The sequence below is a fragment of the Sorex fumeus genome, unplaced genomic scaffold (assembly GCF_029834395.1).
Source record: "Sorex fumeus unplaced genomic scaffold, SorFum_2.1 ptg000026l, whole genome shotgun sequence".
NCBI lineage: Eukaryota > Metazoa > Chordata > Mammalia > Eulipotyphla > Soricidae > Sorex > Sorex fumeus.
Window position 1 is genome coordinate 2,009,224 of NW_026606083.1, and position 19,419 is coordinate 2,028,642.

A 19,419-nucleotide genomic window follows, 5' to 3' on the forward strand; every position below is an offset into this window, starting at 1 on the left:
CATGAGGTATTCTCAGAATTTTTTTAGTATGTTACCTAGGAAATAAAATGAACTAATATATGCCCCCTTTACTATTCTATGAGGCCATAATGTTCCTAATACAAAGGGAGTAAATTTAAAATTATTTGGGATTGATATCCTTGCTCTACCACTAACTAGGTATAGTATTATGGGAAAATCACTTCCTAAAATTTGTGCTTTTTTCACACCTACAAAATGGAAATTTTATTGGATGGTCTCGGGGAAACAGTCAAATAATGAAAAAAAATCCTACTCATCACATATGGTCATGTTTTCTTTGCTTACAGAATAATAGACTCTAAATCAAATTACATTTATTAATAATGACATTTGTCATAAAAGAATAACTAGTTCAACTCTTTCCTCTTCATAGTAAATTTTAAATTGATTTTTCACAATCCCTTTTAAGAAAATTCATCCCAAGCTTGTGCAAAGGGAGTCACAGAGAACTGATCTCATGCCTCCCAAGACTCAATTTTGTCAGTGGTTCTGTCTAAGAACAAAATCATGTCACTGTTACTGTCCTCCCATTGTTCATCGAATTGCTCGAGCGGGCCCAGTAACGTCTCCATTGTGACAATTGTTACTCTGTTTGGCATATCGAATACGTCGCGGATATCTTGCCAGGCTTTGCCATGCGGGCGAGATACTCTTGGTAGCTTGCCAGGCTCTTTGAGAGGGGCAGAGGAATCAAACTTGGGTCGGCCATGTTGGCCGCATGCAAGGCAAAAGCCCTATCCGCTGTGCTATCACTCCAGCCCAAACAAAATTATGACTTTTTTAAAATGTAGCATAAATGTACCATGCTAATTAAGTAATGGCCTCTCAGTATAATACTCCTGGTCATATAAAATGAATTCAACAGCCCCACATGAAGTTTCCAAACACTTACAAGTCACAGTCAAATCCTTACTATATGCTTTCTTCATCCTGAGGGAAGAAACAGTTTAAAGTCTCAAAATAATATTGCAACTCTCATTGGTTGAAGGCAAACTTGATTGGATTTACTGTTTTAAATGATGCCTTAAATTTATGTCTAGGGTAGGAGATGGGGGGTGGAGTTTCCAAGTGGTGCTCAGCTCTACCCCAGGATTTCTGCCAACTGGGCTGCAGCTGAGTGCAAGGGACAGAGGCCCCTGTGCTGTTTGTGGGATACCTAATCTTTATTCAGCTTAGGTTTGTTCTGCAGAAATGTGAGAGAATGGGCCATAGAAGGCTCATCTGGGAAGGAATCTCCATGTATATTCGCTTGTCCAAAAATAAAGAAAGGGATTTTAGTGACTTTCTCTAAGTAACATAGCAAAGTCTCAATTTCATTGATCTTATTGAAGTACAAATAGCCTCTTCTATATTTTTAGTGCCAACATGGTATCAAAATGCTATTTTTCGTCTTCTATAGATCAATTTTCAATTTAATGATACAATCAGAGAATGTGAGGGTTATTGTTCTAGACCAGACATGTGTAACATTTTCCAAATTTTCAAAATCCACAGTAGGAACAATGGAGAACTATGGACATCAGGAGCAAGAGAAGAAGGAGAAGAGAATAATGTGGAGGAGAATGAAGGGAGGAGGAAGTGCTGGAGGAGTAGAGAAAGAGCAGTAACAAGAAAAATATGAGGAGATACAAGTAGGAGGAGAAAAAGGAGATGGGTGAAGCACAGGGCAAGGGATGGGAGAACGTTAAGAGCAAGAACAAAGGGAATTTTTAGATCTCTATTTTTGGCTTAATAATAAAGAAAAATATTTTGTATTGGGTAGAGTTTGCTGTATAGAAATAGTTTAGATTTGGACCATAAAGACTACACAATTCATTTCATTCCATAGATTTCCTAAATCATAGGCAACATGTGTTATTCCTTACTAAACTTTATTTATCTAGAAACTAATAAAGTTATAAAATAAGAAGTGAAATATCAGATAAGCTCTTCAGTAAACAGAATAAATGCAATTATGAATATTCACACTAGGCAGTTTATATTTTATTACTGTGAGATCTGGAATAAAGAAGGCAAAATAAGAGAATCCAATTCCTGCAGCTACCACCCAAAAGATAGATAATACCAATTCAAACTGATATGTTCACTAGGGGATGATTTTTAGATTAGAGAAGCATAATTAGGAATCATTCTGTTCAAACTTGAACGTCATCCCAAGTTATATTTACATGTATTGGGGAATCAAACCGTGAAGTTCTCCAAAAACAGTGCAGACATCCTGGAGGTGAACTGCATTTATCCTAATGAAGTCAAGAGAAAGTGGTGTTTCTAGCAATCAGTGAATAGCAGTAGAGCCTCAAAAAGTGCGAGCAGAGTATTCTACAGATGAGGCAGCATCAAAGTCAGAAACTGTATAAAAAAGAAAAAAAAAAGAACTTCTTCCCTGTGAACACCTAGATATATAAGTGAGCCCTACTTATTATTATTTTTTGTCTCAGAAAGGACATAATTCTTAGAGCGATTTAGAATCAATAGTCTATCATTACTAGAAACAACGGCCACGACCCAGAGACTATAAAACCCAGCTCTGAGAAGAGAACAGTGCAGAGTCTCCTGCACCTGACTGTCCTCGCCAGGGCCCCTTGGAGGGGTGCGGGTTGAGTTTCCTTCCCCTCCCCGAGCAGAGCTCCGTCAGCCGAAGACCTCCAGAACGAGCCACAACCATGCTGAGACCACTCTCCACATGCAAGAAAGTACCAGCAGAGGAACAAAGGCATGCGGTTCCTGGAGCTGAGATTTCCAAGCCTGCTAGGATCGGGGCTAGCATTCTCCACCTAGATCCTCCATCTTCCAGTAGGCAGGGGTCACACCTACCAACTGCTCCCCGACCCCACCACCCCGGTGCCATGTAATCCCATCAACAGCCAAGACCCAGAGACTATAAAACCCAGCTCCCAGTCGTGTGACATCTTATTATCTCATTGTTACTTTTGACAACCTGGCAGGCTACCTAATGTAACCTGCCCACATGGCAGAGTCTGGCAAACTCCCTGTGGTGTACCCAATATGCCAAATATCAGTAACAATGATGGGTCTCATTCTCCTAACCCTGAAAGTGCCTTGAATATGGCACTTTTTAAAAATCTCAGGGCTAGGACGAAAGAGATGTTACTGATGCCTGCTCGAGGCAATCGACAAACAACAGGATGACCATGATCGTGATTATTACTAGAAAGAAAAATAAGCATAAGTCGATAACATATTTCTTGAGTATACTTCTCATATTAATAATACAGTTTATGAGAGTAACACGCATATATGATTTCTAGCTGCAATTTAATTATCACTCCATGGTAAATATTATTTAAAATTACCTAAAGTTTTCATTTTCATTTTGTTTTCTTAAAAAATTTTCCTTCTTTCCAGGGGCTGCTGGGCCCCACTCGGCTTTCACAGGGCTTTGCTGACTGTTCAGTGATCACTCGTAACTGTGATCAAACATCACAGGGACTTTCCCCAGGACTGGCTGGTACAAGGCAAACACCTTAAACCCGGACCCTCTTTCTGACACACCCTTTTTCTCAACTTTTACTGAAGTTCTGTGACCTGTAATACTTTCTATAGCTTGTCCTGCGCATAGAGTTTTCCAACACAATCAACACCGTGAAAACCTGCCTCCTTCCATCAGGGTCCTAGGGTTCCCACTTACTTCCTACACCCCCACTTCTTGTTAAGCTCAACACTAAGTTCCTGCTTCATTATATGCATTGTAAAGGCATAACATAGTAAGGATGAATTATGTATTATATGAGAAATAAAAATATTTTCATATTAATAAATGAGCATGTCAAATTAATAAATTAGTATTAATCTCAAAATAAGTCACCACTGTATTTTCCATATTAATTTCAAAATGAACTGCCACTGTATTTCCTGATTATGAACTTATTTCCTAATAAATCATAAAGATTTCTACACTCAGTCTATGTGAGTAGTAAAGAATGTATCTATAACTACAAAAACTTCTGGTAGTATGGTTTTCAGGCATTTTCAGGAAGCGAAGTGCCCTATCCATTCTACTATCTCCCTGGTCCCCTTTAAAAGTTGTAAGTCTTCCATAGAATGACTGCACTCATTTGTGGAGTATAAAACAACATAACATGAGGCTGATACCTGACGACAGTAGATACACGGGACAGGAAGATTGCTTCATAGCTGGAAGCCTGCCTCATGAGCAAAGGGGAGAAGGCAGCTGGAATACAGAATGGATCACTAAGAAAATGATGGCTTGAGGAACCGGTCGGGATGGGAGATGTGTGCTGAAAGTAGATAAAGGACCAAAAATGATAACCTCTCAGTGTCTGTATTGCAAACCATAATTCCCAAAAGTAGAGAGGGAGAGTATGGGGAAGATTGTCTGCCATGGAGGCAGGAAGAGGGTGGGAAAGGGGGGAGGCATACCAGTGATTTTGGTGGTGGGGAATCTGCACTGGTGGAGGGATGGTTGTTTGATCATTGTGTGATTGTAACCCAAACATGAAAGCTTGTAACTATCTCATGGTGATTCAATAGAATTAAAAAAAAGTTGTAAATCTTCAATCTGATCCAATCAAAGACAAACTTCATTTAATTTAAAAGGAGCCATTTCTCAAAGCTACTTTTTGCATAACTTCATTTATGTTCCCTATTACTATATCAGATAAGCTTTAAAACTTCTAACACATTGGAGCCATTGAGAGAAAGAAAAAGAAAATGAAAAAGAAATAATGTAATGTAGAGGAAATACAATGCAAATAAGTGAATTGGATAATTATTATATAATTACAACAATGATGTCAGAATAAAATTCTGTATAATAATCTTTAATTTCAAGAGTAAATCTGCAATAAAGTAGGTTCAGTAATTCAGAAGTATTTGTCTGTACTGTCTCCATCTCAATTCAATTGTAGGATAAAATAAAGTTAAACACATGGTAAGGATCTTTCTACTTAACCTTCCCCAGACTTTACTTAGAACATCTCATTTATTATCATGAGTTTCCAAACTAAACTCTCAACACTACACAAACCCTAAAAAAATAAAATGAAAGTCCTTTAAAACTTACTTATGAGTGTCTCTAGGGATATTTCTTGTTTGTCTGTTTGTTGGGTTGCTTGGTGTTTGAGGCATACCACACAATGTTTTCAGGGCTTATTCCTGGCAGAGCTCAAGGGACCTTCTGAGGTGCAGGGGATTGAACCCACATTAGACACGTACGGGCAAGTGTTCTACCCCCTGTACTATCTCTTCAGCATCAAGGAATATTTTTTTTATTTCCAAACTAAACTTGTTTTGATACAATACTAACTGGCAGCAAAGGTATGATGGGATAAGTGTAATTCTATTTTTATAACTTAAAATAATCTCATAAAAATAACAATCTCATAGACAATGAACCATATTGACAATCTTTAAAACAAAGTTTGCTTATGAGCACAAAATGGAAATCGTATCGTTACTGAAACTCTGAAACTGACATAACATTATTCTGAACAAGAGGTTTTCAATGACTTGAGATTATCAGTCTAACTTGATGTCACAATTTTCAACCATTGGATCACTGATAGGTTTTCTGGCACAAACAAATTCTTATTCCCATATCATTAGATGGATATAATAAATTCAAGACGCAGTAAAAAAAAGAGTGGGGTGTGAATATCATTTACATTTAATCAAAGGAGGCATTGTGGCACCTCACTTCTTTCAAGATGCAAAAGTGTGAATAATTATAAGTACCTGCTATTCACATGCTATATGTTTACACACAAAGAGATGGGTAGGATTATAACACAAATTCATTCATTCAGCAGTTTTTTAGCACCTATGATATACTAAAGTCTCTGATAGGCCTTAGGGATTTAAAGTGGCATTTCAACAATTCAGCAAAAATTGAGCCAAGTGAGAATTCTGTAAGTCATCCACAAAGAAGAGTATAAGTAGTTTTGTATATAAAATACAATTTACAATTGTTTTTCTTCAGTGAAATCTAATTTAAGAGGAAGCAAATTATAACATATGAAAAGATCTGATTGTAGGAAGCAGTCTATTAAGGAATCATAAAATATCTAATATTAATAAGGAATCATAAATTTTCCTTCTTTCCCACACCACTTGCTCTATTCATTTCATACTTAAATATAAAGAATATTGTAACATTTCATTAATATATCTGATTTTAGTTTTGAAATTTAAACATTAATATAAAATCCTATGGGAGCAGTTACAGTTTAAAATCAATGGACTAGGGACTGAAGTGATAGTACAGTGGGTAGGGTGTTTGCCTTGCATGCCGACCCTGGTTCAATTCCCAGCATCCCATATGGTCCTTTGAGCATGGCCAAGAGTAATTCCTGAGTGCAGAGCCAGAAGTAACCCCTGTGTATTGCCAGGTGTGACTCAAAAAGAAAAAATAAATAAAATAAAATAAAATAAATGGACTAACTATATTACTCTGAGTAATATTTGTTTTAGGCCACACCCAGTGGTGTGCTGGGCTTACTCCTGGTTCTGCACTGAGAGGTCATTCCTGATGGGGCACAGGAAGAGAAACATAAGTGCCAGAGATCAAACCGAGCATCCTATCTGCAGTGCTATCTCTGGGGCCCAACACTGATTAAGCTTAAAGGCATTTATTATTATTCATAAATGTATGGAAATTTAGAAAATATTTATATTTAACCTGCATTCTAGTAGGTTGTTTAAATTAACATGAATGAAGAAGTTAATTGTGTTGGTCTTCATTGGATACTTACTCTCTCACAGTGGTTAATTGGTATCTGAAAAACTAATGTGGAAAACTTGAGCATTTGCATCCTTCTCATACTGATGAAAGGTTCCAAGCCAGACTTCTTAGGAAGAAACCCCTCACTTCCACAAAATTACATCGACCAAAGCAGCCCGACAACTAGTGCTGCATGAGAGTGGAAAGAAACTGTCAGTTCCACAGCAAAAGAGGTCATTAATGAAGTCATCAAAGCTAGCTATCTGCCACACCACTAAACAGGCAAGTATCATTAATCAACCCTGTGGCATAACGGCAAATGTTCCAATGTTTGCAAAAGTACTTAGGCAAATGATGTCTTCAGTTCTGTTATAGCTGAGGGACTGTAGAATGAATTAAATCCTTTAAAAGGAGTAAGGGTTTTTCTTCTGAGACAGAGCATGTCTTCTTTCTCTTTCTACCAAGATGAAATTTTATTTTATTTTATTTTATTTTATTAAAGTTCTGAGATTTAAAATATGCTTGCTGGTGGTTTCCAAAAATAGCTGGATTATTTCCAAAAATCGTATGAACTCCCTAGGTTCACTGTCATCCCATTGTTCATCAATTTCTTTGAGCAAGCACCAGTAATGTCTCATTCATGCTAGCCCTGAGATTTTCACAAGTGCCACATTGGAGGCTTTTTCAGGGCCAGGGGAATGAGACCCATCATTGCTACTAAGTTTTAGCACATCAAATACGCCACAGGGAGCTTGCCAGACTCTGCGTGAGGGCAGGATACTCTCGTCAGCCTGCCCAGTTCTTCAAGTGCAAAAACTAGATAATAAGAGGTTGTGCAGCCGCGAATGCGGCCACGCCCTTCCGGGAGCCTTTTTTTAAAATATATTTTTATATTTTATTCTATTTGTTTTATTTTTTATTTATTTTTATATTTTTTCCATAGCATTAACCCCTTTGTCTAGAAGGTACAGGCTCAATTTCTGCATATTATAATTAACCACAGAAAACACATATCCCTGAATCCTACATACATAGAAATCAATGACTTAAGAAGTGAGAAGGATTAACTTTGAAGCTGAAACCCAGGTTTATTCATGCTTTCCTCTGGAATTCTGATAGTATACACTTTCTTTGAGGAATATCTGGTGAGATCTGCTTAGATGACTAAGGAACAGGTGCTGCCAGGTTTAAGTATAAAAATAATGCAATGAAAAGAAATAAAAGTCTTCTGAAAATGGTACATAATTTTGTAGGTCTCATACCTCACCTAAAAAGCATTTGAAAATGCTGATACTCTTCAAAAATGTTCATACTCATAAAAATAGAGAAAACAACTTATCAAAAAACAGCTATAAGGATAGAGTAGGAAGTGTAATATACTAGAGCTGATATTATAATAAAAATTTTTATGATGGACTAAAGACAGATCTGCAGACCAATGAAACATAATTGAGAGTCTTGAATTAAACCTCAAGATTTATGAGATTTTCACCTATGATTGGAGGTGAAGCAAACAAAACATTTTTAAGAAATGTTGTTGGGAAACCTGAACAAACTTTTAAAAACAACAGTTAGAACCATACCTCATACCATTCACAAAAGCAAACTCAGAGTGAATTACAGAATTGAGATTAGATAGAATTCATAAAATAATTTATAAAAAAAACCCAGCAGAACTCTCCAGAAAACTGACCACAGAACTTCCTTCAAAGACAGCAAAAAAATAAGACTACAGAAAATTAAAAATCATCTTCACAGAAAAAGAAACTCACAATAAATTAAAATGACACCCCATTGAATGGGAGATTGCAATCCACCACTAAGCCACATTCCAGTTTACAAACATTTTTTTTTCATTTATATCTTCTCATTTTTCTTCATGCTTTTTATTGGGAACCCATCCCATCTTCATTTTTACAGATTACTAAAATGCTCCTGTTAAAACTTAACTGCCAAATTCCCTAGACTCTCTTCATATTTCTACAATGCTCCATATCATCACAAAGCAAGATGATTTTTATACTTTCTGAATTTTCTTTAGAAACCTTGTGTAACTGTTTCATATTGATGTAAAGTAATAAATATTTATTTATGTATCATCTTCCTTGCCAAACTGTACACTGACTTTTAGCTGTGATCTAAAATATAGAGATGTTTTTTGCATATTTATCATAAGGTTTTTATCATAGGTGTGTTTAATAAATGTCTCTCATAAACATACTCTTACAGTATGGTTTCATTTATTTATGTTACATTTCAGCATGTTATAAAGCTAGAAGGTAATAGCAGTGAGTGCTATTCATGGTTCTAAAAAATGCATTTCTTAGACAATATAATCTTAAACTTATCAACATTTTTAAAATGTAACTTAAATACTGGATGTTGTGATAATCAAAGAACCAGTGGATTTCAAAGGTTCAGAACACAGTTGATCATGTGGGTCCTAGATATATCCCCTACCTACATTTTAAATCTCAGTATGTCCACATTTCTATAAATGTACTATAAACATAGCCATGAATATTTTCAGAGGCAAAGAAATATGACTCCAATGTAGTTATTTTTATGTATGTACATATTTGAATTTTATTGATTATAATGGCCTTAGAATTACATCCATACTACTTGACAAGAAATTTTGCTCTAATTGCTGAGTGACTTAAACTTCATAAGTCTGTTTTTTTAATTATTTTATCACTTTACCAATAAACCACTCCACATTTTACAGAAATAAATTGTTTGCACCCCATTGACCCAGTGATGGGGCTGGCATTTTAAACTTAATTTTTAGTAAAGTCTGGTAGTTTTAATTGAACAAAACTCGCTTAGAAAAATGTAAGATTAGAGGTAGAGGGCAAATATGCATTGAAGAGAGAGTACTTGATTTTTAAAAAATCAAGTAATTTTGAGAATGACTCATAATTACATAGTGATGTATAAAGAATTGGTTTTACCTTCTGTATTTTATAATGCTTAGTGTATTCTGTAGATTGTCCTAGAAAGAGTGTTATGCAACCGGTGAGTCTCCCTGCCTGGGTCATTTAACCTCTGTTGTTCAAATCAAAGCTATGTCAAACAGCCTCCATTGAGATCTAACAAATTATATAAATTTTTAAGAGCACCATAAACAATCATTAGATCGTTTATGAACCAACATCATGAGTTGTTTAGCATAAAATATCATCAATTCTTTCTTCACTTTGCTTTGAACAAAACAACCTAAATTTATCTAAATGTCATTAAAATTCATACTTCCAAGAATACTCCACATAGAATAGTATTAACGCATGCATACATCCATTCAAATTTAAGCATACTCTCCACTAAAAAATGTTGTAAGACTAAATGATTTGGTAACTTCTATTCTAGAATAGTTTTGCGGAAACTGTCTGCCTGCAGGCCTGTCATGAGTTCATATGTACCTCTTTTTATTGACTATGAACAATAATTATTTGAGCAACCTTAATGTATTAAAAACAGTGGGGTAGTCCATGAAGTCCTAGACAACTTATGAATATCTAATATCGTGATAGCAGGGGTGCAAATGCTGTAATATCCTATCCCCCCAATTTCTATTTGTCAAATGATAGCCACAGAATAATCATTTGTTTCACCTAAAGTTACTCATCTTTAGATCCACCAAGCCCTATTATAGTCATGACATAAACAGGCTGCTCAAAAGATCGCCAATGACTGGAACACTTCCATCTTCCCAAACCTTACATTTCAAGTAGGAGTTCCTGGTGAGGCCCTGGGTGAGTGGACGCAAAGGAAACCACACTGGACGCAAAGGAAGCCTACCTTCTGTGTGCACGGCCGACACGTAGGTCCAGTTGTACCTCTTCACTATGTCCACCATGGCTCGGGCTTGCTGGGCGTCGGAAGGCACAACTCTCATGAAGTACTTGAACAGAGTCTTGTCGCTCAGATCCATGCTTGTCGCCGAGTATGCGATCTGAGGTATGTTGAAGAGCTGAAGCAGGTTCTGGACCTGGATGGCCACAGAGCTGGAGCCGGGCCCGATGACCCCGACGATGGGCTTCTTGGAGCGGAAGGAAGAGGAGGAGCCGTCCACGCAGCGCACCAGGCCTTCCTCTTCCTCCGAGGAGATGAGCGAGTCCCTTATGAACTCGATGCTCTGCTCCAGGGCCACGGCCGAGTGCCAGCAGGAGTCCCGGATCTCGCAGCCGAGCGTGATGTTGGGCAGGAGCGAGGGGTCCGAGTTGATGCGCTCCAGGGTGTGCAGCATGGCCTCCACCCTCTGAATGCCGTACTGCTCCCGCACCGCCCCGCACTTGCGCTCGTGCACCTTGTCCACGGAGGGCTGGTGGTGGACGGAGAAGAGAGCCCCGATGATGATGTCGCCGGGCATGTGGGCCACCACCCTCCTCTCGCTGGACTGGGCGCCGCCACGGACATCCTCTTTCAGAAGCAGGACTGACAGGATCAGCAGAAGGACCATTTTAAGAGCGGAGTTCAGGCTGCTGAGGATAGCATGATGCGGGAGGGAAGAGGGGCCGGGAGCAGAGCCGAGCGGTGTCTTGGGCCGTCGCAAGGCGGGAGAGCAGCCAGTGTCTAGACGCGCGCTCTAGGAGACCGCCACGTCCCCTGGGACCATTCAGCTAGACGCGTCCATGTGATCATGATCTTCAAAACCTGGAAAGAATAGCAGGAACATTGAACAAGGTTAGGGCGCCAGCTTGGGATTCCTTACGCTTTATGCTAGTGGAGAGAGACGACTTTGATGTACAGATAACAAAGAAAAATTCAAACATTCTTCTGGATTTCCTGTCTCCTAAATGGACTTTTTTGGTCTGGTGAAGCAATTGACAGTTGCTTGATAATTCCTTGCTTTGATGAATCATTTTTCGTTTGTTCAACTGGATTCACAAAAATGAATCTTAAATATTTGATAAGACTACATACTTATATGCAGACTGGAGATATCAACCTAGAAACTACACTGTGCCTTGTCGAGAAAATTCTTGGTATTATGTACAGATAGTATCAAACACTGGAGATCTCTGATTTTTTTTTTATAATGACCCAGTTTTCTTTCTAAATATTCATCCTTGAGCATGTATTAATTATGGATCCCCAAAAATAAAGTTACCTTTTAATTATGAAGCCCAATAATACCTCTTTACATACATTATTAAAACAGAGTAATTATTCATATAAATAAATACTGTGTCTAATTTTCATTGTCAGGTAGAACAAAGACAAATGAGGATGTATGAGTATATCTAAGTCAGAATAGAAGAAAGTTGGAGTTTTATAAAGTAAATATCTTTAAATTGGAACCCAAACATACTAGTGTAGGTATCAGGTTTTTGATAGGAAAATAATTCAAACTACAGTTCTGCCTTAATCATAGCTTGCTTAACTTCTTAGTAACAGATTTTCCTCATGCAAAAGATCTTATGTGAAAAAAATCATTCAACTGACCTACCATTATCAGCATAATATCGACTATGCAAATGTTTTCTATATCAAACATTATATATATACACACATAAACATATATGTATGTATGCAACACACAATCTGTTATGTTATAATGTTTCCAAGGGCATTGTGTGACTAGGTGGTGAGAGAAAAAATTCTCTGACAATCCACTCAATTCTCTAGAGTCTTCAAAGTAATTACCGACTCTTGTAATGAAATTCACAGTAATCAGTTTTCTATCTCTGATTCAGGAAAAAATTCCACCGTGTAGAAACCTAAATGTCTGGAAGTCTTCATATTTGGCAGTACCTTCCACACATAAATTTAGTATGCCTTTGAGGATTGTCATATATTTCAGTTTAAACTCTGGAAAGAAGAAATCTTGCTGCAAATTGCCTCAAGAAGTTTCTACCATACAAAGGAAACTGAAGGTTAGTGGGTTTGGTTATTTAAAGGGTTGCATAAGAGACTGTTACCATCTTAGCCAGTAAAGGACTGATTTAAAATGACTAGAAACTATCTAAATGTCATCTTTAAAGAGTTGATATTTCTGAGGCCAGAGAGATAAAGCATCAGGTAAGTAACTTTCCTTATATGCAGTCAACTGGGATTCAATCCCACTGCAGAGGGATTTTTGAGCACTTCCAGAAGTGATCACTGAACACACAGTCACAAGCAATCCCTAAACACACCAGTATGTAGCCAAAAAGCTAAGCAAAACAAAGATGAGGTCACATTTCTTCAGGATGTTTCTTTAAAAAATCATGATGTTTCTTCAAAAATACTGTCACAACTGTGACTGAAATGTCTCAAAAATCATGTGGAAGACCCAGGGTTTTTTATAACATGACCGAACCACTAAGTACTGCCTGAGATGAGACGAGTCTCGAAACTCCCTAAGGTCATCAGTGAGGTCTCTCAAACACACAAACCTGAAAAGAATATCAGTGGTTTTCAAAACTCATCAGATCTGAAAAAAACAAAATGAACATAATCAGAATCACATTTTTAATTATTTTCATCCTCAGTTTCACTGTTGCTTCCTACTGTTTCCTATGGCAACAGAGAAAGCCTGCCTCTGTATTATGCCAATTAATAAAATTTTAAAAGTACTCATAAAATAACTAAATGTTCCAATGTAACAAGTTTTTTGACAAAACTTAGGAGGGACTATTTTAGTGTGGAATTTCACATTGCAGTTAAGGGGAAGAGGAGGAAGGCTGATATTCACTTGTTAGTTGGGAAATTATATTAATATTCTCTAGTTTTTCCCTTCTCTTTGCCAAAACCAGAGTGAAATTTATGTAGAAAATAAGCAGAAATTTCTGAAGTAAAATGAACAATAGTTGGTTTTTATACTATCTCCTAAATATAATAGAGTGTTAGTGGAAAAATTTCATAAAAGCAAATCAGAATTTTTATTATATTAAAGTTCCAAAATAATATGAGAGATTACATATGGTACATCATAATGATAAATCTGATATATCATCCCCATAAATTTTAAATAACATTTAATATAGCCCATATTTTAGGCTATATAATGAGGTAGTATTACATTTAAATATTGTCTCCCTATAATGGATTAAATTTTATTAATATTTATTCAATATGAGAAGCAAAGGCTAATCACTATTGAGTAACAGAGAAGTGCAATGATGTATGCTAATAATTATAATCATTGTGTTTTATTAAATACTTATGCACCAGGCATTCACTCATTAGCTCATTTAACAAATATTTATTGCATGCCTATCAGAGTATAGAGGAGCCTGTTAAGAAGAATTTATATTTAGTTGCAATATAAAACCATTGAGAAGATGTGACTGCTACACAACTCAGTGTAGGAAAAGATTGGTCTAGTGGATAATTATTCTGGATTCTGGATTACATAAATTTCACAAATATGCACATAAAATTCATGAAAGGAATAACGTGGTTTGTCAATATTGGTGACATCTAAGATGGATAGTAATGTACACAATCTAATGAATCTGAAAGTAGAATAAACTATACCTGCATGTGAGTGGTATAGTGAAGAGTAATATCAGTCAATTCATAGAGTATCGGTCTAAAATACTTGTGTATTTTGGCACTATTAATGGAAACTATATAGATGTATGTAAACAGATAAGGGGCACGGTAAAATTCAAATTTTTTGAACAAAAAAATTTGAAATACTCATATAAGAAAGAAACTTGGATATAAAAGATTAGACCTAGAAGTATATTTTAGGTCAGAGAGGTCACGAATAAATTAAAATTTTGGAATGAATATAAACTACTAGTCAGAAAAAAGGAAATGATGTTGAATATAAAGTTCAGACTGTGAAGAAATAGGGATTAAGGAAAGTACGTCAACAAGAAAAAGAGAAAGTAAGAACTTGCAGTATGTACAATGAACAAAATCAAAAGAAAAAGCTCAGTTATACTACATTCACTGGCACATACAAGATTTCATATTGAATGGATAAAATGCATTCAACCATCTAATGGCATGTTTTATGTTTAACTGTGTCTGCCTCTGTGGCATATATATTCCATTATCCTCAAAACAATCCAGAAATGTAGGAACTATTTTTTATCTCTATTTTATAAATAACAATTGGGTTCAATACATATGGAATCATTGAAAGTTGATGAGCTTAGATTTAATATCTAGGCCAAGTTATGCCATAAGTTCTTTTTTCCTTATTACCTTTTCTAGAAGAGAAATATTTAGAAAGTCCATGGAAAATAAGAGGTACAACTTAAACATCAGGAATATCTATTGTTAAAGAATGTCTTCATGCCGTAAAAACATGAAGATAGAGAACATTCCAGGTTAAGAGATGAGTCAGCAGATAGAAGGTACAAATGGGACAATTACCTAATACAAGTTTATTTATATTGTCTGTTGTCCTGGCTCAATTATGGCCTACCAAATTGTAAATGCTTCATTATATCCTTTGATTAGACACAATGTTCATGGCTGTTTATATTAGTTATAAAGCTCAGATATCTGGAAAGTGCATTTTAAAAATGAATTTACTAAGAAATGTGACATAATTGTGCTTAAATTGTTTACTATAAGGTTTAACAACATTGTTATATATGTTTCCAAAATATTAGAAATTAATAGGGCATAATAAAACAGTAGAGAATACTAGTAAAAAACACATTAGCATCTTGCCGTTGTCTAATAAGTGCTTATTGAGTTCTATATCAAGTACTCTTATAAACTACAAGGATTCATTTATGGCCAGTGGAGAAATAAATCCAGGCTCTTGTAAAACCTATAATCTAAGGAGTTTTCCAGACACTTAACAAGATGAAAAATAAAAATATTGCTTGCTACACAATAATACGATTATAGAGAAATAATAGGGGCCAGAGATAGTGCTCTGAATAAGGTGCTTGTCTTGCATGCACTGAACCTGGACTTAATCATTAGCAACACATATGGTCTCTCCATCAGCACCAGAAGTGGTCCCTCAGCACAGAGCTAGGAATATGCCTGGACCACCATTGCCCATGACTCAAAAACAAAAAATAAATACATAAATAAAAAGAGGGAACTAGTCGATCAAGAAGTAAAGTTAGAAAGCAGTAGAAATGTGTGTAATTGTTTATAACATTGCCAAAGATGCATAAATTGAAAAACTAAGACCTGAGTAAATTCCTTACAAGACAGGGCATGACTCCTGTAAACACTGAAGAAAAGAATATTACAAGACAAGGTAAAAACAAATCTCTGAGGCTTAGTGAGAGTCAGGTACGCAAGGAGACCCGTGCTCCAGGGCGGGTATTTGAAGATGGAAACACGAGAGGTGAGGATCCCGAAAGAATATGATTCTTTGGCCTTCGTTTTCAACTGTGATTTCTTTGGCTGTTCTTGTCACTCTCTCCATCCTCTCCCTTCTCCTGCAGCTTCTGCAACGACCTAGGTCACACAGGTTTCTGGGGGTGTGCTAGGAGAGCTTGTGCGCTTGCATACGTGCAAACTGGGGTCACGCCTCTGTTGTTGTTGCATGGGAGGGGTTGGCTTATTCCTGACTGCACCCAGGACTTACTCCCGCTTTGTGTGCGAGGTCACTGTTTGTGTGTACAGGGACCACGTGGGGTTCTCTAGTTGAGGTACAGAGCCTGGCTGTACTTCTTAAAGGAACCCTCGTAGGGAAAACCGTCAAACGTTTTGGAGCCATATGTGCATCTACAGCCGGGTAGGGGGCTGAGGGGGTTGGGGTAACTCAGAAGCTTGAGGGGATGCTTCCAAGGAGCAACGCCAAAATGGAATCTCAGAAAGACTTTAAAATTGCGGAGAATGGTTTTCAGAAAGAATTTTAAAAACGGGCGGTAGGCATGTTGACAGACATTTTAAGAAATAATAAGGGCACAAAGGCAGAACCTCGAGAGCAATTGGGCAAGAGCTGCAGTAATTGACGCTGGTAGGCCGGCGAGTGGCGGCCAGGGGAGCGCGGGATAAGCACGTGGCGCCTGGGCCTGAACGCACTAGCAGCGGGCTGCGGGAGTCAGCTGCTAGGGATAACTTGCTGACGAAGGCAAAAGCAAAATGAAAGAATCAGTTAAAACACTACTCAGGATCAAATAAAATGGCAGTGAGATGGTAAAACCTGTGGATGAGTAGATTCGGGTGGATATAACAGAAATTCCGCTTTGAAATATCAACTTTTAGATATAAATTAGAAACTCAAGAAGGGATATTAAATAAGAAGCTGAATAGAAGCCTGAATTTCTGGAGGGAGGTTTGCACAGGAAGCAGATACATTGCTACTCTTTTTTTTGGGTAAACCTTGACTGACTGAAATCACTAAGAAAGAGAAAATAGAAATGAAACTACTTTTAGAAACTAAGTCCTAGGAAATTCCTATGTTTAAGTGCCCAAAAGGAAAAAATAGCAAAGGAGTCAGACATACTCCTTAATAGAAACTTTAATTAATAAGAGCGATAGCACAGCAGGTAGGGCATTTGCCTTGCACGCATCTGACCTGGGTTAGATTCCTCCAACCCTCCTGGAGAGCACTACAAGCTACCAAGAGTATCCCACCAGAAGGGTAGAGCCTGGCAAGCTCCCTGTGGTGTATTCTATATGCCAACAACAGTAACAACAAGTCTCACAATGGAGATGTTACTTGTGCCCACTCAGGCAAATTGATGAACAATGGGAGGACAGTGCTGCAGATAGTATGTAGTAGGAAGATTAATACAACTTGGAGAATGCATAATATACTAAACAATGATTAAAGGAATATATTATTTAATTTCTAAAGAAATTATGAATATGCCTGCATGGATATACATAGTCTAAAAACATGCTCAACGATATCCATAGTTTGTTCTCTACGTGGTGGGAATATATTATTTTCATTTCCACTATGTCTCAATATTTTAGAAATGTTTACATGTACTATCAAATATATACATATTATTTTGTAGTATTCGTTCAAGTATTGGTCTTAATTTCTAGCCCAGTTTCCCTTTCGGTCTCATTGCCCCTCAGTTTCTGCTTCCAAGATGGACGCCTGGTCAAGTGAAATTGCTGCAAGGGTATATACTCATTTGCAACAGAGGTTTAATCCATGCAGTTTTTAGCTGTTCATTGCTTTTGTTTTGTTCCCTTTGAGGGCCAGGGCTTACTTTTGGCTCTGGGTTCAGGAATCACCTCTGGTGGGGCTCAGATGTATCATAGGGGGGTTGAAACCTGAACCTTGGTGGGCCACATGCCAGCAAGTGCCCTCCCCACTGTCCTCTGTCCCAGCCCCTGCACACCATTTCTGGTTCTGACAGTCCGTGTTTCTGTCATCTCTCTCAGAGTTCTTGGGAACATGGGCCTGTAGTTCTGTGGACCTAGTTTTCAATCCTGACGTTGTAATTTGATCACTGTTTGCCCTTGATCACTTGGTATCTTTGAGTCATAGGCCTTTATTGGTAATTGGAATGGCTATTTTATCTAACTCAAAGAGTTTTAAATAGACTGAGTGTGATAATATTTTCACATGGTCCCTCTGTAAAAATCTTCCCAGATCCCTCATTATGCTAGATTTGCTTTTTTTACTAAACTCACATGACATCTTTTTATTCATATTTTCTTGCTGTATTTTTCACTAACCTAAAATTATGAGGCTCTCTAGTAAAGGTCTTGATTGAGTTTCAAGGTTACTATCCCCTTGCCTCAGCCTGCAACAGTAAAAACTGGGTAATAAAAACATTTCCAATTCAGTGAATCAGGCAACTGAGATCCTTCAAAAGAGAAATAGGGACTAATAGAGTGGCATGGAGGAAATTAGCATTTGTCATGGTGGTATCAACGCATTTTGGGAATAATGTCAAATTCCTAAAGATCTTTGTAGAGATTCAGTTCCGTTGGCACCCATAGAGATTATCTTATTGACAGAAGCATGAGATTGGAAACCATCAAAGCCTCATCTCAAAACCCAGACTTAATGACATTGTACTATTTGATATCTCATCTACAATTTTCTGACTATGTAATCTTTTACATGTAACTAATAATAATGTTATTTAAAGTGTGAAACCTTTATTTTACTCTCTCCTAAATAATATGGTATATCACAATGTATTCAGTTATCCAATTATCTAATAGTGATGATGAAACAGCAGCAATAAAAAAAGTCTATGAAAAGCTTATCACATATTGGTCGTATGCTTAGGGTTTCACACACAATGTCACTTATAATAAAATCTATAAGATAAATAATTTCATTTTACGTATGAGTATCAGAGGCAAACAAAAAGAATAGATTACTAAGATTCCAGGCCACTAAAAGTAGAGTCAAGTTTCAAAATTAGATCACCTATTTATTTTAACAGTTATATAGTACTCAACTGTCCCCTAATTTATATTTAGATTGTTTATAGATTTTACATTTAGATTGTTTATAGATTGACATTCTATTATAACATCATACTTTACTTACCTATGAATATAGGAAAATTCATAATATTTCTGATTTTTTTTCATTTTACAATAAAATTAAATTTTTAAAGATGGCATTAATTTCATTTTCAATTTTGAGTACCATATAATATTCTTTCTTTCAGTATCTACCACCAATATTCTGCTTTTATACAAGTTAATGAGAGCAACTGTTTCTCCTTAGCAATCTGGCAATTAAATTCACCCATTCAATTGACTAGAGTCTAAAGAAAAGGAAAGGATAACACTAATACCATTTCTATGTTTCCAAGTTCTGGTCTTTTTTCATTATTAACCAGTTCATCCCAAAGCAA

General features: G+C 36.8%; 1 protein-coding gene across 2 annotated transcripts in view; it reads right to left on the reverse strand.

Moving 5' to 3' along the window:
- Positions 1–11,221, reverse strand: part of GRM5 (glutamate metabotropic receptor 5) — a 607,899-nt gene extending 596,678 nt beyond the window's left edge. For both annotated transcript variants that reach the window (XM_056114524.1, XM_056114523.1), the window contains exon 1: positions 10,523–11,221. In XM_056114524.1, the coding sequence (XP_055970499.1) occupies positions 10,523–11,183 (661 nt within the window). In that variant the 5' untranslated portion in view covers positions 11,184–11,221. The remainder of the gene's footprint in view (positions 1–10,522) is intronic.
- Positions 11,222–19,419: the final 8,198 nt, after the last annotated feature.